The 22,027-nt window shown below is 46.2% G+C and overlaps 1 protein-coding gene across 4 annotated transcripts in view; it reads left to right on the top strand.

Moving 5' to 3' along the window:
* The window catches only part of ILDR2 (immunoglobulin like domain containing receptor 2), a 40,743-nt gene extending 19,483 nt beyond the window's left edge, over positions 1-21,260 (top strand). For 2 of the 4 annotated variants that reach the window (XM_071433755.1, XM_071433753.1), the window contains exons 4-10: positions 1,273-1,329; positions 5,654-5,800; positions 6,539-6,715; positions 11,828-11,944; positions 13,316-13,520; positions 14,598-15,291; positions 16,535-21,260. In XM_071433755.1, coding sequence (XP_071289856.1) covers positions 1,273-1,329; positions 5,654-5,800; positions 6,539-6,715; positions 11,828-11,944; positions 13,316-13,520; positions 14,598-15,291; positions 16,535-16,570 — 1,433 coding nt within the window. In that variant the 3' untranslated portion in view covers positions 16,571-21,260. Of the gene's footprint in view, positions 1-1,272; positions 1,330-5,653; positions 5,801-6,538; positions 6,716-11,827; positions 11,945-13,315; positions 13,521-14,597; positions 16,479-16,534 lie in introns of those variants that run through there. The other 2 variants (XM_071433754.1, XM_071433756.1) reach the window with 2 other exon arrangements.
* Positions 21,261-22,027: the final 767 nt, after the last annotated feature.

Below are 22,027 nucleotides of genomic sequence, written 5' to 3'. Positions count from 1 at the left end.
CATTATGGCTCCAGCAGGCTTCCTTGTGGATTTTTGATCTCTACAGAGTCTCTGCTGAAGCACTGAGAAAAAACGGCTGGTGGGAATTTGATTGTAAAAACCTTCAAGGACAGACTAGAGGCCGAGGAACTTGGGATCCAGTTCATCACTGTGTCTGAGTGCTGCCTAGTGCAGGACCTGGAGGGCATGTGGGGAGGCTAAAGGTAGCTTTCTACCACTTTTGCATTGGCTTACCCTTAGCTGCTCCTGTTGTAATGCCCACAATGTGTGTCTCTCTTCAGAGTGCAGCTCTCCTACCATATGCATGTCTTTTAAAATCCCAGCATGATCCCGGGGCTCTATGGGAGAGTTCACAGCACAGCTGCACTTTGGGCTGTTCTGCCAATGCACAGGTGTGTGTAAATTACAGCTGAGCACTGTGCAGGATGTTTGCTGTGTGCTGGAAATATCCCAGGCATTCTGTGCCAAAACAAACAAGCACCAAGCTGCCTTGGGGCTTGGAGTTTGTTTGTTTGTATTTGGCTGTAAATTATAAATTTGAAGCTGACTTGCCTTTTTTGTTTGTTTGTTTTTTGTTTGTTTCCTTTTTCTTTTGTAAAGTGATCCCAAAATTTCTACACGAATCCTTCCCTGGCTGGTTTGCTTCCATTGGGTGTTGGCCTTTGTCACGCAGTCTCACCAAGGTGCTTGTGCATCTCCAAATAATTATTGCATATGCACAGCATTTCTTCAAGGCTCCTTTCCTGGAGTTGTCAGTGCACTCACAGAGCCCCACATGGAGAGCAGCATCCACGGGTTTTGGAAGCACGTGGCTGATTTATCAATAGCCTTGGGTTAAGTTAAAGACGTTTCGTATCTGTAGAAATGACATCAGTATGTTTCAAAAATAAACTGTGTCCTTTTGTTTAAGGGCTGTTGTGCATTTCCAGGAGCTTTTGCATGTGTAGAGCATAACTCCAGGAAGATGTTACCATGTAACCGTGCTAAAGGGACTCCTTTTTCTTGTCATTTTGTGCCTAGATTGGAGAAGCTCTGTTCCAGATTCTTTCCCCCCAGCTCTGCTGATAAAATGCAAGGACACAGAAATGGCAGAAGTGCAGAGGCAGACACCAGGCATCGAGCAGGATGACATCTGTGGTTGATAGGAATTCACATAACACAGAGTGCAAGTGGGCTGCTGAGGAAGGGAACTGGAGGCTAAGGCAGGGGCTGGGGAGTGTGTTTTTCTTGCAGTAACCTCTCTCCTTCTTCTCCTCCTTCTGTCTTTTCTAGGCAGGACAGGGCTGCTTGCTGATCTCTTGCCCAGTTTTGCTGTGGAGATTATGCCAGGTATTCAGTCATTTCACCCTTAATCATCCATTCCTCTGTCATCTTGTCTGTTTATCCTTCTGCAGCATCTTTATGTGGTGTATGTTTCACTATGTGTGTGTGTATTTTACCTGGGGATTTAAAGAGAAAAGCCTGTCAGTTACTGGGAAAGTGCTGGGTCCCAGAGAGCTGATGTTGGGCCATGCTGGGAGCCAGCATACAGAGATGCGTGATGTCATGCCAGGATCAGTGTGAGAGCAGAAATGCCAGAGCTGTTATGGGGACATTTTCTATCAAGCTCTCTGCTCTCCCCCTGCTAGCACAGAGGAAAGTGTGCTTCAGCCTGGGAGACCCCTCAGCCCTGCTCTGTGGCTCTGTGTCAGCTGTGCAGTCACTCAGCTCCCCAGGCCTGGCCTCTGCTCTGCTCCACCATCACCACAGATGGTAGCACAGCAGGTGCTGGGAATAGAGCATTGGCTAGCACTCCATCAGTGGCACAGCCCCTCTTGTGCTGCATGGCCAGGCCATGTTCTTGGTGACACCAGGTGGCTGGGCCGAACGTGAGAGCTCTGTGCTTGCTATAAATCCCTTGCTAGCCAAAACTAGTGAGAGCCACCAGTTCTGGCACTCCTTGCACAGGAGACAGAGGCTGTGCAACAGATTGTTCTTGAAAGGCAAAAGCTGTGAGAATATTTAGCCCTCGAGTCATCTGATCATTCCCTGGTGGTGCCTGAGGAGCATTTCTTTCACACATTTGTGCAAAAATGCAACTCCACATAAATGTGTGAAGCTATTTTCGAGCCTGTCCCAGAGATGCAAACAGAGAGAAGGCAGACACTCACCCACCTCCAGTGTAACCCAAAGCTCCCTAGAATTCCTGCATGGCAGGAGAGGGATTGGTCTTTTCAGCACAGATAGATAACAGTTGATTGTCTATTGCCTAACACGTTTCCCCCCGTTATTTAGAATTTTACTGAATGGGTATAAAATTATGGTGTATAGGCCAGATATCTTTCTGGTACCCTCACTGCATGGGCAGACAACAAGAAAGTGTAAGATGTAGGAGCAAATCACATTTCAGCTGTTGGTGTTGCCTGATAAAGAAGAGCAGATACTTCTGTGAGCACAAACCAGTGGTTTCCAGACAGCGAGGACACAGAGCATGTCAGCTTGGTAGTCATTTGAATCTCAGCATTACACAGTTGGGAACTGGGAATCCCAGTATTGGGAACTGGTTGAATCCCAGTTTTGTTTTGTTTTAAAGGAAGAGCCAGCAGGCTCTTTTTGCTGTTATCTTAATCTCATCAGAAAAGGAGATGGTCTAACTTCCTGTGAAGTAAAATCCTGACTCGCAGGTCCCTGTAGCTGGGACACCGATTTCAAACATCCACTTTATATGCTGAGTGAGTATCCTGCAATGTGCAATGTACACACTAATCTGACCCCCTTTTGTACTCCTGGAATGTTTTCAGGGGGACCACAGATACACTTGTAATGGACTTGCTATCTGTTTTTTCCTCTACCAGGCTTTTATCTTTTATGAAGTGGTTGTGAACTGTTCACTAATAGCTCTGGAGATCTGACATCTGAGTTTCACTGGATAGCTGTGGCTGGCCACTTGTGTCAAGCAGTACCATTTCACCTCTTTCTCTGTGTCCATGATGGCTGCAGAAAACAAGATGAGAGCAGAACAAAGAAAAAGCCACTAAGATGTTGCTTAGATTGGCATAGATTAGGAAGTACAGGACTGGAAAGGATAGTCTGGCTCCCTATCTTACATTTTCTCCCCAGCACCATGTATTTTCATCTTTCTGTAAGATCAGCAAGCTTAGGAGTGGCCTAAGATTTGGCCTTTCTCTTTCCCATTAGCCCACTTTCTTTGATGGACTTCTTTTAGCTTCTCTCTACATCACTGTTCATCTATTTCTGTCCATTTATGTAAGATCTTTAACTATAATACCTGCTTTTCCTGCTGCATTTATCCTCCTACCATATTTACAGGCAGGAGCTACATCTTCCCTCAGCCTTCTGTTTAATAGAGTAACTCAGCAGGCTTCAGCTCCCCTGCTGCCAGGCAGGCTCCAGAGTCCCTTCATCCCTCAAATAAATCCCCGCTTTCCATTGGCTTTGGCCTAAATTCATCTTTTCTGCTGCAAAGATGACCAGAGCTGTATAACATCAGTAACTTCTGATGAAGTTAAGTGCAGAGGAGGCCTTGTGTGATGGCATAGATATTTTTTTAATACTGCTGGAAATTCTTCCCTTATTTGGCCTAGGATTACATTTGCCATTTTTTGTGACTGTATTGCATGAGTGGTGACAATAGTGCTATGTATACTGGATCATTTCTCTTGTTCAGTTTTTCTCAACCAGTGAAGTCCTGTTCAGAATAGAAATTGTTCTTGTCTTTGAACCTGTGACACTGGAAGTATTGCTGCATACTTTGAAATTCAGGATAATACTGCATTTCACATTTCCTATTTTAGACCCAAGGAAAACAGGCCCTTTGTATAACATGTCCCAGCCTTCAGTGACAATGCATCCCTACTGCTTACTGTCATGATATTTTAGCACATTCTTATTTTCTATGTCAAGGTAATTTATGAAAATATTAAGCAAAACAGCTGCTAGAAGCAGAACATGAGGGACTGGGTCAGTAGCTCTTGCTTTCCCATTCATGAATGCTTCCCTTCTGCCCTTTCCTTACTTGTTAGCTGAATTTTTCTCAGCATATAGTAAGTTCAACCCCAACATATTATTCCACAGGAACCAAAATTAAATGCAAATTTAAATGTATGTCAGCCAAAAAAGAAATAAAGGATAAAAAAAAATTCACACTTCTGAAGTGTTGAATTGTAGATGCCAGATCTTTGACTGACATTTTTCAAAGGAAATTTTAAATTCTAGATTTAAAATGGCATTTTTTAAAAAGAGGAATTGTTTGTAAAAGAGTTAAGGAAAACTCCAGTAAAGTAAAGAATCATACTTTTGTTCAAACAGAACACTGTGGATGGATCAAAAATGACACTTCTTATTTTTGCATTGTATTAAGAACTAGGAAAAATTCTATTTTGAATGGTCAAAATGAAACATTTTTCCTTGACTTTTTAGCTTAGCAACACAGGTGAGGGGTGCACTGTTTTTCCAGTGTGATTCTTCATGCACATTGCAATCCTTGTGTCAATACTTCTTCATCTCAAATAATACTGTACCAGGAGATTCTTTAGTGAATGCTGGACTTCTGCTTGGAAATAGTGGTCTGCTGCTTTTTTTCCTCTGAAGTGGGGATAAACCCTTTCCCACTGCAGCCCCACCATGTCTTTATTTGCTTTTTGCTATGTTTCCTAGGTAGCTGAATAATCACCTGGGTACATACCTGAAGTCTTTTCCCCACCAGCAGTGGGGAAAATATCTTGTTATCTCCTATCTCTTGCTTTGAGATAGGTTGGTGCATTTCTCTGACTTAAAACCAACTCCAGGCCTCCTCTATGTTCAGAGTCTTGTAATTTCTTGATCCAGATGTGCTCACTGATCGTTCCTTTAGTCTGTGGACTTCCTGTGTGGGAGTAGATGCTGCCCTGGCACAGGCTGAGCCCTGCTCCCACCACATTTTCCAGCAGCAAAGTTTGAGAAACATTTTCTCCCTCCGCTTCCCCTTTAAGCCCCATCCTGGTTTTTGTGGGCCAGCTCTTGCGTGCTTTCACTTGTAGGGTGTTTTTCAGCTGCTCCCTTTTGGGGCCTGGCACACATCATCTGGGGCTTCAATGGGGGAAGAAAAAAAGTGGTTGTTAGGTTTGCTGGCTGGCGGTGGCGCCTGAATAGGATGCTCGCTCGGCACATTCAAAAGAATAATTGCGCGTGTAGGCCTCACTGCGAAGGGGCAGGCCTGGCTCGTTTACTGGGCTATTTATAGCCTGCTTTTCACCATGGTTTGTCCCATTAAAACCAGAATGTGGCTTGGGAACAAACACATAAGCAGGGCACGAACATGGCCAAGAAGAATGAGTCTTTGATGAGGCCCAAACGCTAATGGAGCACGTCCTGTGGCATTGGCGCAGGTCTGCTGTGGGGTGAAGGGTTTCTGGCCGGGGAGCCAGGGCTGCTGCCTCTGTGCTGCTGGTAGGACCACATTTTGGTAGCTCATTTCTCACTGTCATGTGCCATTTCTGCTCTGACACAAGAGGAAGAGTAGACCCAGTCCTAGACCCACAGGGAGTCGTTCCACTTCTGTTATTCACCTGTGTGTTTTGTCCCCATGCTCTCCGCTGGGAGGATGTTGCTGACGTTCTCTTCCATAGCAATGTGCAGTCCTGTAAGTATCTCCCTTTCTCCCCTTGCTTTCCAGAGTGGGTCTTTGTGGGCCTGGTGATCCTGGGGGCGTTCCTGTTCTTCCTCCTGGTGGGGATCTGCTGGTGCCAGTGCTGCCCACACAGCTGCTGCTGTTACGTCCGCTGCCCCTGCTGTCCTGAGTCCTGCTGCTGTCCCCGGGCACGTGAGTGACCCTGCTGCAAATCTGCCCTACTACTTCTGCTCCCTGGCCGAACAGGAGGAGAATCTGCTAATATTTGCTTCCTTTGCCCTGAGCACTTCGCTTGGCTAAAGAACTGGTTCTTAGGGAGTGAAGCATCTGACCTATTACTCAATGGTTGAATGCTCAAAGTTAATTACAAATGTAATTCCCCAAGCCCTCCCTGCCTTGGCAGCTGTGCCTGCTTTTCCAAAGTGTCATGCTCCCATTCCAAAGTTGTTGTTGTGTCAGTGAATGTTGCAGGTCAGAGCTAAGACCATCCTGGGAGGTTTCTTCCTGGCAATGCAAATCAGCTGTCCTCTGCAACAGTGCAAAATCCTTGCAACCCAGCAAGGTTCCTGGTCAGGCTCAGTCAGATCTGTCAAGTTCCATGAGCCTCATCCTGCTGCTTGAGTCATCAGTTATTTTTAAAGCTGAACTGCCACTAAATCATGGCAGTGGTAATGCTGGCTGTAACACCCTGAGTGTCTTTCTGGGCATCTCTCAGTGCCATCATTATTATATGCACTATTATTATATGCAGCACATATTTTAAACTCACCTCAGTACCCTTTGAGGCTTAGAGAAATTCAGGTTGGTCCCTGTTAATTCATTTGTCTGATTGTCTCCAGTGGGGTTGGTGGTGCAGGTTTTGTCCATGTGTCCAGTGTGTCTGCGGGGGGCTGGTGTGTGATGCTGACTCTTGTTCTTTTTCTTTTTCAGTGTATGTAGCAGGCAAAGCAGCAAAAGCTGGGTACCCTCCTGCAGTCTCTGCCATGCCAGGTCCATACTACATCCCCAGTGTTCCTGTAGCTGGTGTCCCATCTCCTGCTGTGCTGATGGACAAGTCACACCCCCCTCCCTTAGCCCCAAGTGAGGCCAGTGCAGGAAGCCAAAATGGTAATTTGCAGTGCCAGGCACAATATTCAGTCCTTTTACTGGAAGTAGGGCTGGGAAGGGGAGGAATGGTTGTCACTGATCGAGTGGCGTGAAGAGAAGAAACACAGGGAAACTGCATTTTAATCCTGTCTCTGACAATGACACTTGCACTAGGGCCACGTGGCCTAACTTTTCTAGGGCCATCAACACAGAGTCAGTTTGTGGGTGCCTAATTAGGTCAGCAGGGAATGGGAGGCCAAGCTCCTGTACAGGACCCCTCTCATTACTGCTGCAGATGTTCGCTTGCAGAGGACAAAAGGATGAAGATGGTTTCAGGAGAGCAGAGGCAGGAGCCATTTTCCCCTTAGAGCTAATGCCTTGCAAGCTGCTTTCTCTTTGTAAACTGTCCTTCCAACCCTCTGTAGGGCACTGCTTGGACTCTGGCAGCAGTTTTGCTGCAGTGTGTTTTACTGTCCCCATGGCATTTTGGGCAAAGTAACCTATTCCCTGGGTATTTCTGCCCAAGATCTTTTGGGGCTGGACCCTGTCCTCTATTTTACAGAAGTCAGTAGGTCGCTTTTTTTTGTTCAGCCTTTGCATTTCTGAAATGTGAGTGATGAAAGGCTTCTGACTAGAAAGGAATTGTGGAGCAGTAGCAGACCTAGAATCTCAGTGTGATGCCTCTTGTCTCGGGGAGGGTCATTTCTGCTGCTGCAAAGGAAGCTGCCATCAAGGAGAAAAGAGGGCAGCTATTTAGCCACATGCACTTCAGGATCAGAGTGGCTGTCTAAATTCAAACATTCTGCAGCAGAAATGACTCTCACCAATGCAGAGTCATCAACTGACCCAGCTAAGTGTCTGATTTCAAAGCACCACACTAAGTATTAGTTGTTAAATTAACTCACGACAGTGTGTTGATAAAACACATCTGAAAATACAAGATTAAGTAGCATAATTTAATTAAGCTTGTGGAACAACCCTATGCGTGTTTCTGCTGCCCCAGTCAGTATATTAACCTTTCTGGAATTACAAAAAGTATTTTCTTTCAACAATCATACTTTTTTTTTGGTCACTGAAATCAAAACAGAGCTGGAATGGAGAAATTTCCTAATTTGAAATAGGAAATAAATCAATCACTGATCCAACGCAGGACGTATCCAATTCAAAAACCTTTGTCAGAAAATGATGAATGACACCCCAGTGCTTCCATTCTTTTTCTCCTGTGAAAAATGTCACTGCACATAGAGTGTGGTGTGGGTTGTGGGAACTCCAGGGATTTTTTAAGAGTCAGATCACAGCTCCCAGTCTTGTCTCTGCTAGCAGAGCACAAGTTCAGAATAAAAAACAGTGGATATGTTTGGTAGCCAAATGGAATGGCTCTTAGGATCCCATGATCCTTACACAGAAAGATGCATCTAATAGATAATGCAGCCAAATCAGGTGTCTGGACTCAATCCCTCATTCAGGACTTGACAGGAAATAGCATATATGGCAAATAAAAACATTATCACAGAGCTTTAACCTTTCTGGCAAGACAACAGAGATTCTTAAGCTTTTTAAAAAATTTGTTGATATTTTTTGCAATAATGTGGACAAACCCTTAGTCTGGATCATGGATCTGTTGTTCAAGGTGCTTGAACTATGAAGCTAAGGGAGAGTTAGAGCCTGTACTCTGTTCTTTTAAGGTCCTCCACAATGCCAGAATATCCCCTAATGACAGGCTGTAGAAGAGAAAACATTGTGTGGCTTTTCCAAGCTACTTATTTGCTTGTTGGCCAGGCAGCAAGCTAAACAAAACAGGTAATGGTTGAGTTTATAATAAAAGCCTTTCTCAGAAGGAGAATAAAAAGCCTCTCTCCTCCACACAGCTGGTGTAGGTCTGATCTGAAGCTGTGTATCTTTGGGACTTCCACCTTTCTGCCAAGTCCATTATAAAAATGGGATCGGAAGTGCTGGGGGACAGAGACTGGAAGATTCTGTAATTCTGGCTTACATTTTGCCCTTGATAGATTCTGTGCTTATCAATGACCCCTGTGAGGGGATCTAGCGAGCTAACTCAGGCCTGAGGATATTTAGAAAATTTGTCTGGGGTTACATAAAAGTCATGTAGCAAAGCTCAGATTAAGCCTAGGAACTCTATTCTAAACTTAGGGCTGAATGGAGAAAAAAAAACTCCCAAAACATTTAGCTCTCTTATTTAGAAGAGTGTTGACAACATAAAAGTTAGGATTTATGCCCTGTTTTAAATGCAGTGGTTACCTAGAGGCTCTTGCATAGATCCTTTAAACTCTGCACACAGGGAAGCTTTTGGGCCTAGATCTTTAACATGAAAAGGGTATAAGGATGAGACATCATTTACTTCCTAAACATACTTGTCTGAAAAAAAAATAGCAGTGCTGCCCTTTCTGGGGAGGGAGACAGCTTACAGTTTTGGCTGAGTTGGTTCCACCCACAGAAGAATAAAAATAGTGTCCAGTTAAATACAAATTAAACATTAGAAATTTATTAACTGTTCAAGAGAAGAAAATATGGGAAGAATGTTCCTTTCCCTTTGACTTCAGCAAGTGGTTCTGGACATGTGGTCAACACCTCTGCATCTTTATTTCTTTATAATTAAAATGAGCTTAAAATTATTCAGACCTTATTAAAGGATTATGGCAATTTAGAGATGAAGAGTGTGAGGAAGAAACAATAATATATTTGGTTCCCAGCTGAAGGAATAATGAAGAGATTTAATAAGTTGAACATTTAGTATCATTATGAGAAGTATTTGATAAACAAACATAGAGACAAAACTGCTTCCTCTGTAGTGGAAAATACTTTTTGTGAGCTGTTCACAGTCATCTTTGCAGATTTAAATCCAAAATTAATTTCTAGATGCTTGCAGAATTAACCAAGAAATTCATTTGCCTTTTGGTACACAGCTGCAGTAGCAAGCTTAGTATGAGGCTAGCATGAAGCCTGGCTAATTCTCCATCAGTTCCAGGAGCTATAGAGGTTGCCCAAATAGTATTTGGCACAGCCTTGGTGTGAGCAGTGGCTCTGGGAGACAGAGTCTGGGAGCTGCCTGTTCAAGTTCCCCAGAGGTTATGAGCAGGTCAGAGTGGTTTGCTGGCCTGTGTATAAATGAGGTGGCAGCTTAGCTGAGCTCCTAGTCCACACATTAGAAGAAAGAATAGAGAGAGGCCTCTCCTGGCACGGTACCAGACAGAAGTGAGGTACCAGCCACAATGGTGAGGTGGAGAACTGCCCTTGCTGCTCATGCAGTGCAGCCACAGCTGTCACTTCTGAGGCCAGTCAGTGCAGCCTCACTTGAGGAGACCTGCTGTGCTTCCACTTTGGGAGGCAGAGGCAGGATTCCTTGTGTTCTGCAAACCACTGTCTGCATTTCCAGCCACTGTGCACTCACTCATTCACTCACAGGGATAATAAAGCACACACTGCTGTCAGCTGAGCTGTCTAGAGGCACGTTAAAAGAAGGACCCTGATAGACCTCCACTATGTTTTTACATCCTGTACCATTCCCAAGTGCAGACACACAAGGTAATATCTCAAGATGTAATCACTTATCTTACACAGTCCAAACCCACAGTAAAGCACTTTGCTTCTGAAGGCACAGCCATTCCTGAAGCACAGCATGGTTATTTCCTAGTGCACAGAGACACATGCACAGCAGTTTAGGGCAGGAGGTGCCTAAGAATACCTCTGCCAAGTCCTTGCTCAGCCCACACAGCACAGACTATGCGACGTACTACCGAACCCATATGGTAATAGCTCGATGTGTTGCAGTGCTGAGGGATAAAACAGAAGGAACAGGTTGGCTCAGAACCACTGTCCAAGTGTTTAAATTGTTCCCCAGCAGGAGCATTCATGCAACACTGCAGTATTCCCACAAGGGAACATGTTAACCCCATGCAAGGCAGGCAGGTTCCATTTTGTAGTGCTCAGTGAATTGTCCTTATGATGGTTCTCTAATAAGGCTGAATTTGAGGGTTGTAGTCCTCTCTTGTACCTAGACCTGAATTTCTGTCAATCCTGAAATAGCTCCAGGCTGACACCTTTCTTAAATAATCTGCTGTAACCCCCTTATTTTCTTCAAACAAAGAGTGGAAAGGTGGAGTTCTCTGCTTGCTGATCACACGCCTGCCTTAAGGTAGTCAGGCTGTTTGTAGCTATTGTTAGTAGGTAAAGTGTGCATGGAGCTAACCTGCCAGAGTTAAATCTGCTTTGGCTCCAGGTGTATAGGTCCTTCTTTTTTACACACAGGTACATGGACAAGTCAAAAAACTGTCCAGACTTCCCAGAAGTCAAAGATTTAATGTATGTCTAAGATATATACCTTTTCTGTAAAGTAAAGCTTGTAAAAAATCCCAGAGCAGACAGTTTCACAGCTACCAGTGACCTGGCTGGCCTCATCCCTGGAGTCAGTATAAATCTCAAAGCAGTGTGGTGTGCCTTGTGGGACTTTGTGTTTCCTTCTATATTCCCTGGAGCTTCTGCCACATGCTCTTCAACCTGTGTGAGGAGAATTCATGGGGGTGGGAGGGTGGAGTGGTCTTGCACAGTGACAGCTCCCAAATGCTCAGCCACCTGCTTCTCCTGCAGACTCAGAGCTTAGAGGAAGCCTGATCTTCTGGGACTGCTTCTCCCATACCATGACGAATCCTTTCAGTAGTGCTGAGGAAGGAGAAATGAGTGCTGCTTTTCTCTCTGCCATCATCTGTAGGAGTTGGAAGTTGGAATCATTCTGTGGCAATGAGGGGTTGCTTTTGTTTTAGCTGGGAGAAGCAGACCAACTCCAGAGCGAGCCTGTCTCACAGGAGGGAGGGTGAGGTGCTGTGAGGATGTCCCACCATGCTCAGTGTCCATCACTGGATGCACTGGGTTGTACAAATTGGGCATTTCCAAACTGTTTTTGCTGTTCCTGCAAACTTTGAAAATGATGCAAGTTCTTACAACTTCACATCCCACACTGTAGACGAATTTCTTGTGAAGCAGCGACTGACTCAGTGTGTTTTGACGCAGCCTACCTGCCTGCAGACGTGAGCTCAGCTATAGAATTAGCAGTGTTGTGGGAAAGGCTCCTTGTTCTTACATGGGTTTTCCTCTAATCTTTTCCTTTTCTCTCCCTAGCAGTGCGCAAAGGGTACAGGATCCAGGCTGACAAGGACAGGGACTCCATGAAGGTGCTGTACTATGTGGAGAAAGAATTGGCTCAGTTTGACCCGGCTAGGAGGATGCGAGAACGATGTGAGAAACAAGCATGGTTTGATTTTTTTTTTTCCCACTGACCTAAGCAAGTTCACTTGGTTTGTCTCAGGGTCAGCTCCTAGGATATGACATCCAGATAAGCTAATTGGGACAGATAAAGTCTAGGTTGTAGGGGTCTACAGGTATGTTCTGATTTTAAAAGTCTGGTGCTTACCTAATCATTCTTACAGCAAAATGAAGGATACTGAAAAGCTCATGAAAATTGTCCACTCATATAACTAAACTTTGGGATCATCAGCATCTGAAAAGTCCCTATCCCCTAGCAAGTCCCTATTCATACCTTCTACAGCCTGTGGTGTGATAATAGCTGGGATATTGTTTTCACAATTTCTTAAGAGTATGGTGTCTGTAAATTCCCAGCATGGCAAAATAGGAGAGGAATGATTTTATTGAAAGTGTCTTTTGTGGGCTCAGTGACCAGAGTGTGGCTTGAAGGAAGCAGGAAGATTGTTTGGAGTGGCTGTTGCCCTGCAGAAGCAGCAGGGTGGTGAATAGGGGCATGGTGCAAACTCAGAACTGAGCTTCTCTGAGGAACTCCTCACTGTCTTCCCATAGCCTCTTGAAAGCTTTATTTCCTTAAATAAAGGCTGAGGCTGCACTTAAATGTGTGTCAGAATACAAACCCAAGGGAGGATCTTTCCACATTAGGAGGCAGAGGTGCAGAATGGAACCATGGAGCAGTGCTGCTCCTTGTCCTGTGGCTGCTGTGTGCAGAGGACAGTGGCAGGCTGGGGGCTCAGTTCCTGTGGGCAGCACACAGAGATAACCCATGTTAGGCACTGCTAGAGGCTCACTTAAAACAGACGTGTGGGATCCTGAAAATCATTGAAGGGCTTTAAGGAATGACACTACATCAAAGCTCTGTTCAGATTAGGCATAACGAACAAATTATATATACTTCTAAAACAGTCATTGCTGAGCACACTGTCTTCTCCACCCACAAGATTTACTATAAAAAGACCTCTGCAGATTGGTATGTCAGGCCTGCAGATGTCAGTGTGCTTGATGGGGTAGAGACTGACAGTGATTCAGACAGACTTTTACTTTTTCCTTAATCTTCTTTTTTTGAGGGGGTTGCTTTTGTTTTAGCTGGGCAAGTCAGGCCAAATCCAGAGCCAGCCTGTCTCACACCAGGAAAAGGGGAGGGGGCACAACTTCTGTGCTGTAGTGGTGTCCCACCAAGCTCGGTGACCACCCTGCAAGGGCAGGGGGCTGACAGGTGGAAAGCTCTTCCTGAAGGCTGAAGTCAGTAATGTGGAACACAGGCATCTCCTGCTGTTTGTGATACCCTCAGAATCCCCGCCTGGCTGCCATGCCCATCTCATTTCTTCCCTGCACCCTCCCCTGCAGATAACAACACCGTGTCTGAGCTGAGCTCCCTGCACGAGGAGGACCTGAACTTCCGCCAGCCCTACCGGCAGGCACGGAGGAAGCCTCTGCCCCCCGCAGGGGACGCGGACGGCGACGCCGAGTACTGGGCGGGAATGGTGGGCAGCACCTCCCGCTCCCAGGCTGTGTCTGACTACAGGGACGAGCGGGACAGCTACTGGCACAGGTGAGGGGCTCCACTGCAGGGGGCAGCTCTGTCTGGCAAAGGGCTAAAGAAAGCAGAAGGGACAGATGGACTGGTAGCTCTCCCCTGTTTCCTGCTGCCTTTGCTCTGCTTAGCGGGAGAGAGGGGCCAGAGAGAAGTAGGAAATCTGGACGGGATATTAGATGAGGTCAGAATGAAGCTGATTGTAACTCTAACATGTAACAAGAGCTGCAGTTGTGCTCTGGCAAGCAGATCTGTAAAAATCATATATTTCTTTGATATTTAAGAATCGTAATACTTTTTTCTTCCTGAAGCAGATATTTATTCTTATTTCTGCCCCTTCTGAGTATTGCAAAGCGACATCTGTTAAGGAACAATGAACCTGCTGAAGCTTCCCTAGCTGGGTAAAGCTAGGTACAAGCTCCAGTCCTAGTGGTATGTCAAAGTGACATAATAGGGAACCAAGCCACCCTTCCCATAGTGGGAAAGTGCAAATCTCTCTCTTGAGCTTTGTGCTTGTGCTTTATTATATAGAAGTCACAGACTCGTGCTTTGGTGCAGCTAGACTGGTGCTCCAGGCCTGAAGGACTCGCACTCTGGTGCCTAAAGAGAGATAGCCCAACCTTCCCTCCAGCAGCCCAGTATTCCAAAAGCAATGGTAGGGATTTCCTTCCTTCAGTACTGGGCTATTGTACCAGCTCACTGTCTTTAAACCTGCTTCAAAACTGCCCTGCTGTGAGCTTCTATGGCTGGGCTCTTGGGTTTTTCCAGCAGGATATACACCTACAAGCTCTAGCATGAAGGAGAAGCAGATCCAGCCCTGCATATTGGAGGACAAGGCAGGTGCACCCTGGGGATAACCTCAGGTAACATTAGACACGAAGAACCTGAGCTTATTTGCACTATCAGCTACCTTTACACTCAGCAGAGAGAACCCAGGGTTTCAAGGATGTGATAGATTCTCTTCCTATGGAAGACGATGAAAACAGCTCAGATGATTCATGCCCCGAGGAGGGCGTGTTTCCCTCCATTGTCTGTGCAGGCAGCCGAGGGGATGAGTGCAGCTGGATCTAACTCTACCTCTCCTTCCTCTCCCAGCCAGCAGAGATCCAAGTCGGAGATGCTGTCCCGTAAGAGCTTCTCGGTGGGAGTGCCGGCCGTGTCCATGGACGAGCTGGCGGCCTTTGCCGAGTCCTACGGGCAGCAGCGACCGCGGCGGGCGGACAGCCAGGAGCTGCGGCGCTTCGAGCGCTCCGAGTCGCACGGCGGGCGCGGCGGGGCCCTGCCCCGCCAGGACAGCTCCATGGAGGAATACTACAGCAAGCGCTGCAGGGCCAGCCGGGAGCCGCTGACGGACTCGGAGCGGGGCTGGTCCTACAGCCCGCCCCGCAGACGCGCCCACGAGGAGAAGCACCTTCCCAGGCTGGTGAGCCGCACGCCCGGAGGGAGCCAGAAATACGATCACTCCTACCTCAGCAGCGTCCTGGAGAGGAAATCCCGGAGCTACGACGAGAGCGGTGACCACTGTGCCACCCCCTCGAAGCTGAGCTCGCAGCCCAGCCAGAGGGGAGGCAGCACCTACTACGCCTGGTCGCCGCCCTCCACCTACAAAGCCGAGAAGTCGCAGCCGCCACCGCCGCAGTCGTCGTCCCCCGAGCAGGACGAGGAGGAGGAGGACAGCCTGCCTCCCTACAGCGAGAGGGAGCTGAGCCGAGGCCCTTCCTACAGGGCCAGGGAACAGGCCTACCTCAATGCCTCTGACAAGAAGAGGAAAAAGGACCCCAAGAAAACAGTGAGGCCATGTCTGGTGGTCCTGGTCCAAATAGGCTGAGCGGAGAGCCACCAGGCAGGGGTTACTAACCAGAGTTGGTGGGCAAGGGGGTTTTACAGGAGGGTGACGCCTGGAGTCTGGGTGTAACTGTGTTCACAGGGGTCTCAGGCTGAGGGAAGAGACGAGGATCTGACTCCATGTTTCAGAAGGCTTGATTTATTATTTTATGATATATATTACATTAAAACTATACTAAAAGAATAGAAGAAAGGATTTCATCAGAAGGCTAGCTAAGAATAGAATAAGAAAGAATGATAACAAAGGCTCTGTCTCGGACTCTCTGTCTGAGCCAGCTGGGCTGTGATTGGCCATTAATCAGAAACAACCAACATGGGCAATCAAAGATCCACCTGTTGCATTTCACATAATCACATTCCAGATAATCCACATTCCAGATAATCAATGTTTACATTTTGTTCCTGAGGCCTCTCAGCTTCTCAGGAGGAAAAATCCTAAGGCAAGGATTTTTCATAAAAGATGTCTGCGACATCTGGGTGTCACTCCCTGTGGGAAGGGGGGAAGGAAATGAGGGGATAAGAAGCCAGAAAGGGTAATAGCTCCTACACAGAAGTCCATGATGGAGGGGAAAGCCAGATGTGCCTGGAACTGGGGAGGTAAGGGATGTCTTTGGTATCTGTGGCCTGGTAATCCAAGGCAGAGGGAGTTTATCTAGAGTTCAGGAGGATTGTGGTAGGGAAGTTACCCAGGCCTTACAGAAATTACAGGGCTTTGCTTTGGCCTTGATCCTTGTTAAGGAAGGGTTGAAGGGCTCTTGTTCTTCTGGACTGGGACAGGGCTGGTAGCAGGGGATGATGTAAGGACATCTTTCTGAAAGGGGTGAGATCACAGACTCCTGTGGGTGCATGGGCCCATGGGGTCCTGTGGGGGCCATTCATGCCAAAGGCATTCCTCACACAGGATACCAGCAAGTGCAGAACATCCTGCCACAGCCCAAGCTCCTGAGGACTGATAAGTTCATGGTTGCTGGGGAAGGGGATCTTCCCTATTGAACCCAGCTGGGGAAATCTGCACCACGAGAGAGACCTTATCATTAGAGTAACTTGGCTGTGGGAGAGAGGACTGGATTGTGAGTGGGCAAAGCTGTTGCTGTTTAGTTGTGTCTCTGTCAAAGTTTTGTCTGTCCCTTTGTCTGTTCCAATGAGAGATTCCCTGTTGACATTTAATCTTCTCTCTTTCCTCTCAGAATGATTTCCCAACAAGGATGTCCCTTGTGGTTTGAAGTTGTTGTGGACTTGTCATGTTGATGGGCTGGATATCATGAGGTGACTGCAGCGGAGAAGATGCAGAGCAACAAGCAAGACATGCCTCTGTGAACCTTTGCAGCCATCAGCCATGGACTGTTTCAACTTTTTGTTTCATCCAGGGGAGCTGAGGCTTTTGTAAGAGACAGACTCCCATGGACAGCACTTGCTCTCAGAGGCTCTGGGAGTCTGCCAGGAAAATGAGGCTAGGGCTCTCTTTGGCACCCTGTTTTCCAGTGCCCTCCATTCTGCTCTGGATGGCAGCCACGTCCCTACTGCCTCTGCAGCCCTCCCTGCAGCCCTGAACTACAAGTGAGGCTGCCTTTGTGCCTCTTGCCCTGTCCCATGTGCAGAGAGAGGCCTGTGCACCTCTTGCTCTCTCTGCCTCCTCAGTTCTCTGTTTGGATCAAAATTGTCTCCATTCTTCAAGCCTTTTCTGTATCACCCCTGTGCTGGGAGGAGGCCTTGTTCTTACAACTGCAGACTGCCTCCAGCTGATCAGGCCCTAAATCAGGAAAGAAAATCCACATCCTTTCAGACACTGTAAGAAAATGACTGATGAGATGTTACCTTGATAAGGGCTGAATGGGGAAAGAGACAATTATGAGCTGGTTTGTTCAATATATTTAGTTCTGTTCGTTGTGTGATGAGAGTTGCAGGTGAGATTGATGTATTGTTCTGAAAGTGGGTCAAAGTAGCTTTTATTGTGATGAGAGCATGATTTGTTTCCCCCCTGCCCCCCAACTGTGTTTTGTTTTGATGCTGTTGCATTTCCTTGCAGCTCAACTGTGAGCCTGTAGAGCTTCAAGCTGGAGTACCTGCTCCACTGTTTTAAAAGCAGTGCTCTGGCCTTCCTAGTGCTCTGCTTCCAGCACCACTAGACACTTCTGCCACTCTAGTGAGTGGCTTTTTTGTTCCAAGGAAGCAAAAAGGGCACAGTCTCAGTGAGAGGGCAGCTGCAGACCTTCATCCTGTGCCACTGCTATCACTCCTTTCTGGGAATAGTTTCCCAGAAGAAGCTACTACTGAAGAGAGCAGTAACAGCAGCAGGAAAAGAGCAAGCACTGTGGATGGCTACAAGCTTTGAAAGTCACCCTTTTCACTTAAAACCATTCCATTCACTTTGGTTGGGATGTGGTTTTAGTGGCTGTTGTCTCAGGAATAGCTTTATTTAGAAGTGAGTGCTTCACACCATTTGGAAGCCTGACATTCTGGTTTTCATAGGGTATTATGCAGTCATTTATTTAGCTGCTAAAATCACCATGTGAGGGAAGATGATGGGAACATTTTAAGGTCCAGTATCTTGATCCTTATAACACCTAGAAACAACATAGTGCCCTGTTGTGTTATGGACATTATCACCCTCTGAAGTGACATCTTTGTTGTTCCTCTGGGAATTTGAGAAGCTGTCTGGCCTCAGATGCTCATACTGGCAGTACTGATTGGAACACAAGGTACATTAACGTCACTGCAGTTCTCCATAAAAATGATAGATTAATTTCTGTGTTACTCCTTTGCCAGATAGTTTACCCACCAGGAATGGTCAGGGGAGAGGAAGAATAATCTCCATAGATTTGATGACAGTTTTCATGTGAGAAGGTGAGTTGATGAAAGGATGATGTTCTTCTCCCACACTCCTCTAGTGATGGCTGTAGTTTTGGAACCCAGTCCTGGGTCTTCCTGGCCAGAGAGAGGTTAGCCAGCAGGAACATACAATTGTGGAATTGCAGAATTGTTTGTGCAGGAGGTAGCCTTTCAAGATCTCAAGGTTTAAAGTTTTGATCCTCTGCCATGGGAAGGGATGTCTTCCACATATGAAGTTGCTCAAAGCCCTGTCCAACTGGACCTTCAACACTTTCAGGGATGGGACATTCACAGCTTCTATGGGCAACCTGTTCCAGTGTCTCACCACCCTCAGAGTAATGAATTTCTGCCATGTATCCAATCTAAAATTACCCTTTTTTACTTGAAAAGCAATGCCCTGGTAAAAAGTCCATCTCCAGCTTTCTTGTAGGTCCCTTTAGGCACTGGAAGTCTCTATGATCTCCTCAGAGCCTTCTCTTCTCCAGGTTTAACAGCCCCAACTCTCTCAGCCTGTCTTTATAGAAGGGGTATTCCAGCCCCTTTGACCATTTTTGTTCCCCTCCTCTGGACCTGCTCTAACAGGTCCATGTCTTTGTGTGGGTGGCCCCAGAGTTGAACACAGTACTCTTTGTGGGGTCTCAGGAGAATGGAGCAGAGGGAAATGCCACTCCTTGGCCTGCTGGTCACTTACCTGATGCAGCCCAGGATATGGCTGGCTTTCTGGGCTGTGAGAGCACATGGCTGGCTCGTGTCCAATCTTCATCCACCACCATAAAACCACAGATTTGTTGGATGGTTTGGAAGAGACCTTAAAGATCATCTAATTCCCCAAGTCCTTCTCAGGGCTCCCATTCCATTCTTCCCCCAGTGTGCATCAATAGCAGGGGGTGCCCTGACTCGGGTGTAGCACCCCACACTTGGCTGTGTTGAACTTCATGAGGTGCTCGTGGGCCTGCTCCCCAGGCCTGTCCCAGGGTCACTCTGGATGGCATCCATCATTCAGCTTGGTGCTGAGAGGGTGCTCAGTCTGTGCCCTTAATGAAGGGTGAACAGTGTCAGCCTCGGTGCAGGGCCCTGAGGGACGCCACTTGTTACTGATGTCCTTCTGGACACTGAGCCATTGACTGATCCTCTGGATGTGGCCATCCAGCCAATTCCTTGTCCATCAGGCAGTGCATCCATCAAACCCATCTCTTTCCAGTTTAGAAACTAAATGTTGTGTGGGACCATGTCAAGGGCCAGAAGTCAAGGTGCATGGCATCAGATGGATTTTCCTTATCCATCAATGCAGTCATTCTGTCATAGAAGGTCTCCAAGTAAGCAGGTGTGATTTATCCTTGGTGAAGCCATACCAGCTGTCTTTAATCACTTCTCTCCCATCCATATGCCTTGAGATGGCTTCCAGGAGGATCTTTCAGGGCACAGAGGTGAGGCTGATTGGTCAAGAGTTCCCAGGGCCCTGTTCTTTTATCCCTTTAAAAGGAGTCTGATGTTTCCCTTTTGCCAGCACTGGGGACCTGACTGCCTGGATGTCCTGACTTTTCAAACAGGTAGAGCAACTTAGCAACTGCATTTATCATCTACCTGTATTATGGCTGGAGAGACTAACATTTTAAGTATTTTCATTTTTTTTTACCATTAATTGTGTGTTTTTAGGAAAATCACGGCACAGTTAGCAAGAGGTGGGCAGGTGCCTGCCATCTGAGTTCTCTCAGGCCTTGGGAAGCCTACAGAGCTACACTACATCTTGTTTTAAGTCAAACATTTCATTCCTGACATATGAGGGTTCTGGTAAGTTGATGTTTTGTTAGCCTGAAGACCTTGCCAACCCCTGTGCCATGAATTTCAAGGTAGCTTAGCCTGCTATCGTTTCCATCAGACCCAGGAAACAGTTGACACAGAAATTTGAAAATGCGTCTGACTATCCCAAAAAGGGGCCAAACCAGTGGTTTTACAGTCTCTGAATACCTCTATATTTTAAATCATACTGAAAGCCTGAGCATTACAATCTCCTCATTTCAGTTGTGTTCTGTCCCTTATCTCAGTCACTGTAGTTTATTTGATCAAGCCCTCAGGAATGAGCTGTGTGTATTAAAAATACAAGTCTTCATTTATTTGAGTCAGTTTTGTTTGTTCAGTGCTGGTACTTTAGGGCATCTGTACACTCTGTGTAAGAAGTTGCCATTTGTGTATCTAGCTTATAAATAAGTAGTTGCAAGCCAATTCTTTTAAGAAAACTGTTTTAATTGTACAAACAACTGTTTGTGAGAATTTGGAAACATCTCTTGAATCCAAATACCTGGAAAAGTACTGAAGATTTTATGACTAGTGATTTTGTGAATTTTACCAGATGATAAAAGTTTCAGCTGCAGGAAAAAAAAGGAGGTCTTAATTTCCTGAAGTCAGATCTGAGCAGCAGCAACCCTGCTCTACAATTTTGGATTTCATATATTTCTGTACAAATCTACAGGAATTTTCAGTTACCGATCACATCTGTCCTCAGGCTACCTTTATTTTTCCCATTAGAAATGTGTCTGCAGCAGCAGCAGCAGCAAATGGACCAAATCAAGAAGTGAGGGGTGACTAGAGTATCTGCACAGCTACACAACCCTAATGACCTGTGACTCCTGCAGCAGGGGGCCAGAGACTGACAGACAGCTCATGTTTCAGGAGAGGAGTAATGGTTTGTGTCTGTGCCATCTTTCAGAACACCTGCAGAATGCTGGTGCTGGGAAATAATGAGCCTGGTTAATATGGGGTCTTAAATGATAAGTTTTCCAGTGATGAATTTTTACTGCTGGCATAAAATTAAAATCCTTTTCTTACTGGATACAGATGCCTGGGTCATGTCAAGGACATGGAGAGTTTTGTGGTCTTAAAATGACAGCATCACAATAGTGATTTGCTAAGAAAACAGATAATGAGAGAATCCTGTAAAAATTTAAAAGAGCCCCTAAAGCAAAAGCAGGATCAAGCTTTAGCAGTAGATTTGGCTGTACTGTCAGAAAAAGTGATCTTGGCTTCCGGAGGAAAAAAAAAGGTTTTTATATAATGGAATGGGAAAATAAATATCAATGGCAATGACTTTTCATCAATTCCATTATTCCTTCAAAGTACATTGTAAAAGTTCCAATGGGTGGCTTCAGTGTGAAGATCCTCAGAACACTCCCATTTCCACTTAAATGGACATTTAACAAAATTAGCACTCTCAATACTTTACATTTTTGAGAAACCCCCAACATTTATGAGCTGTAACAGGCAGCCAGAATTGCTCAGGTCTTTGTGCTGGCATATGGTACAGGGGACTGGAGATGTGACATCCCCACCTTTGTTACTGGAGCTGGGTCAGGGGTGGCCATCAGCAGTGCACCCCAGAGCTGCATCTCTGACAGATGAAGGACAGCTGCTGGGAGAGATCCCTGAGAAGGAGCAATCACAAAATATTGCAGAAATCAAACCTTGCCACAAACTGTTCCAGGTACATAAATGCAGAACAACGGTGTTTATCATGCCTGGGCTATTCTGAAAATAATGATGTGGAGATTGTTGAGAAACTGCATGGAGCTGTCTTTTTCTCCGGGTAGCTTTCACACAAGATGTGCATGAGGATCTCTTCTTGGTCACCAAGTTCAGGGTTTGGCACGTGGAAATAAAAGCTAAAGGGGCTTTAGCCCATTTTTTATTGGAGCAAAGTCGAATCCAGAGCAAAGATGCCTTGGCATCTACCAGGTGCAGATTTGCCCCTCTAATTGCAGAAACCCCTGTGGTGTAGTATCTCCATCAGGCTTTGCTGGCTGTACATGCTTTCTACGACAGCTGTGATGCTGAAACCACCCTCATGTCACCTGGGG

Source organism: Agelaius tricolor, unplaced genomic scaffold (genome assembly GCF_023055355.1).
Source record: "Agelaius tricolor isolate 1412-34295 unplaced genomic scaffold, bAgeTri1.0.p SCAF_9, whole genome shotgun sequence".
Classification (NCBI taxonomy): Eukaryota; Metazoa; Chordata; class Aves; order Passeriformes; family Icteridae; genus Agelaius; species Agelaius tricolor.
This window is presented reverse-complemented; position numbering and strand designations above follow the sequence as displayed.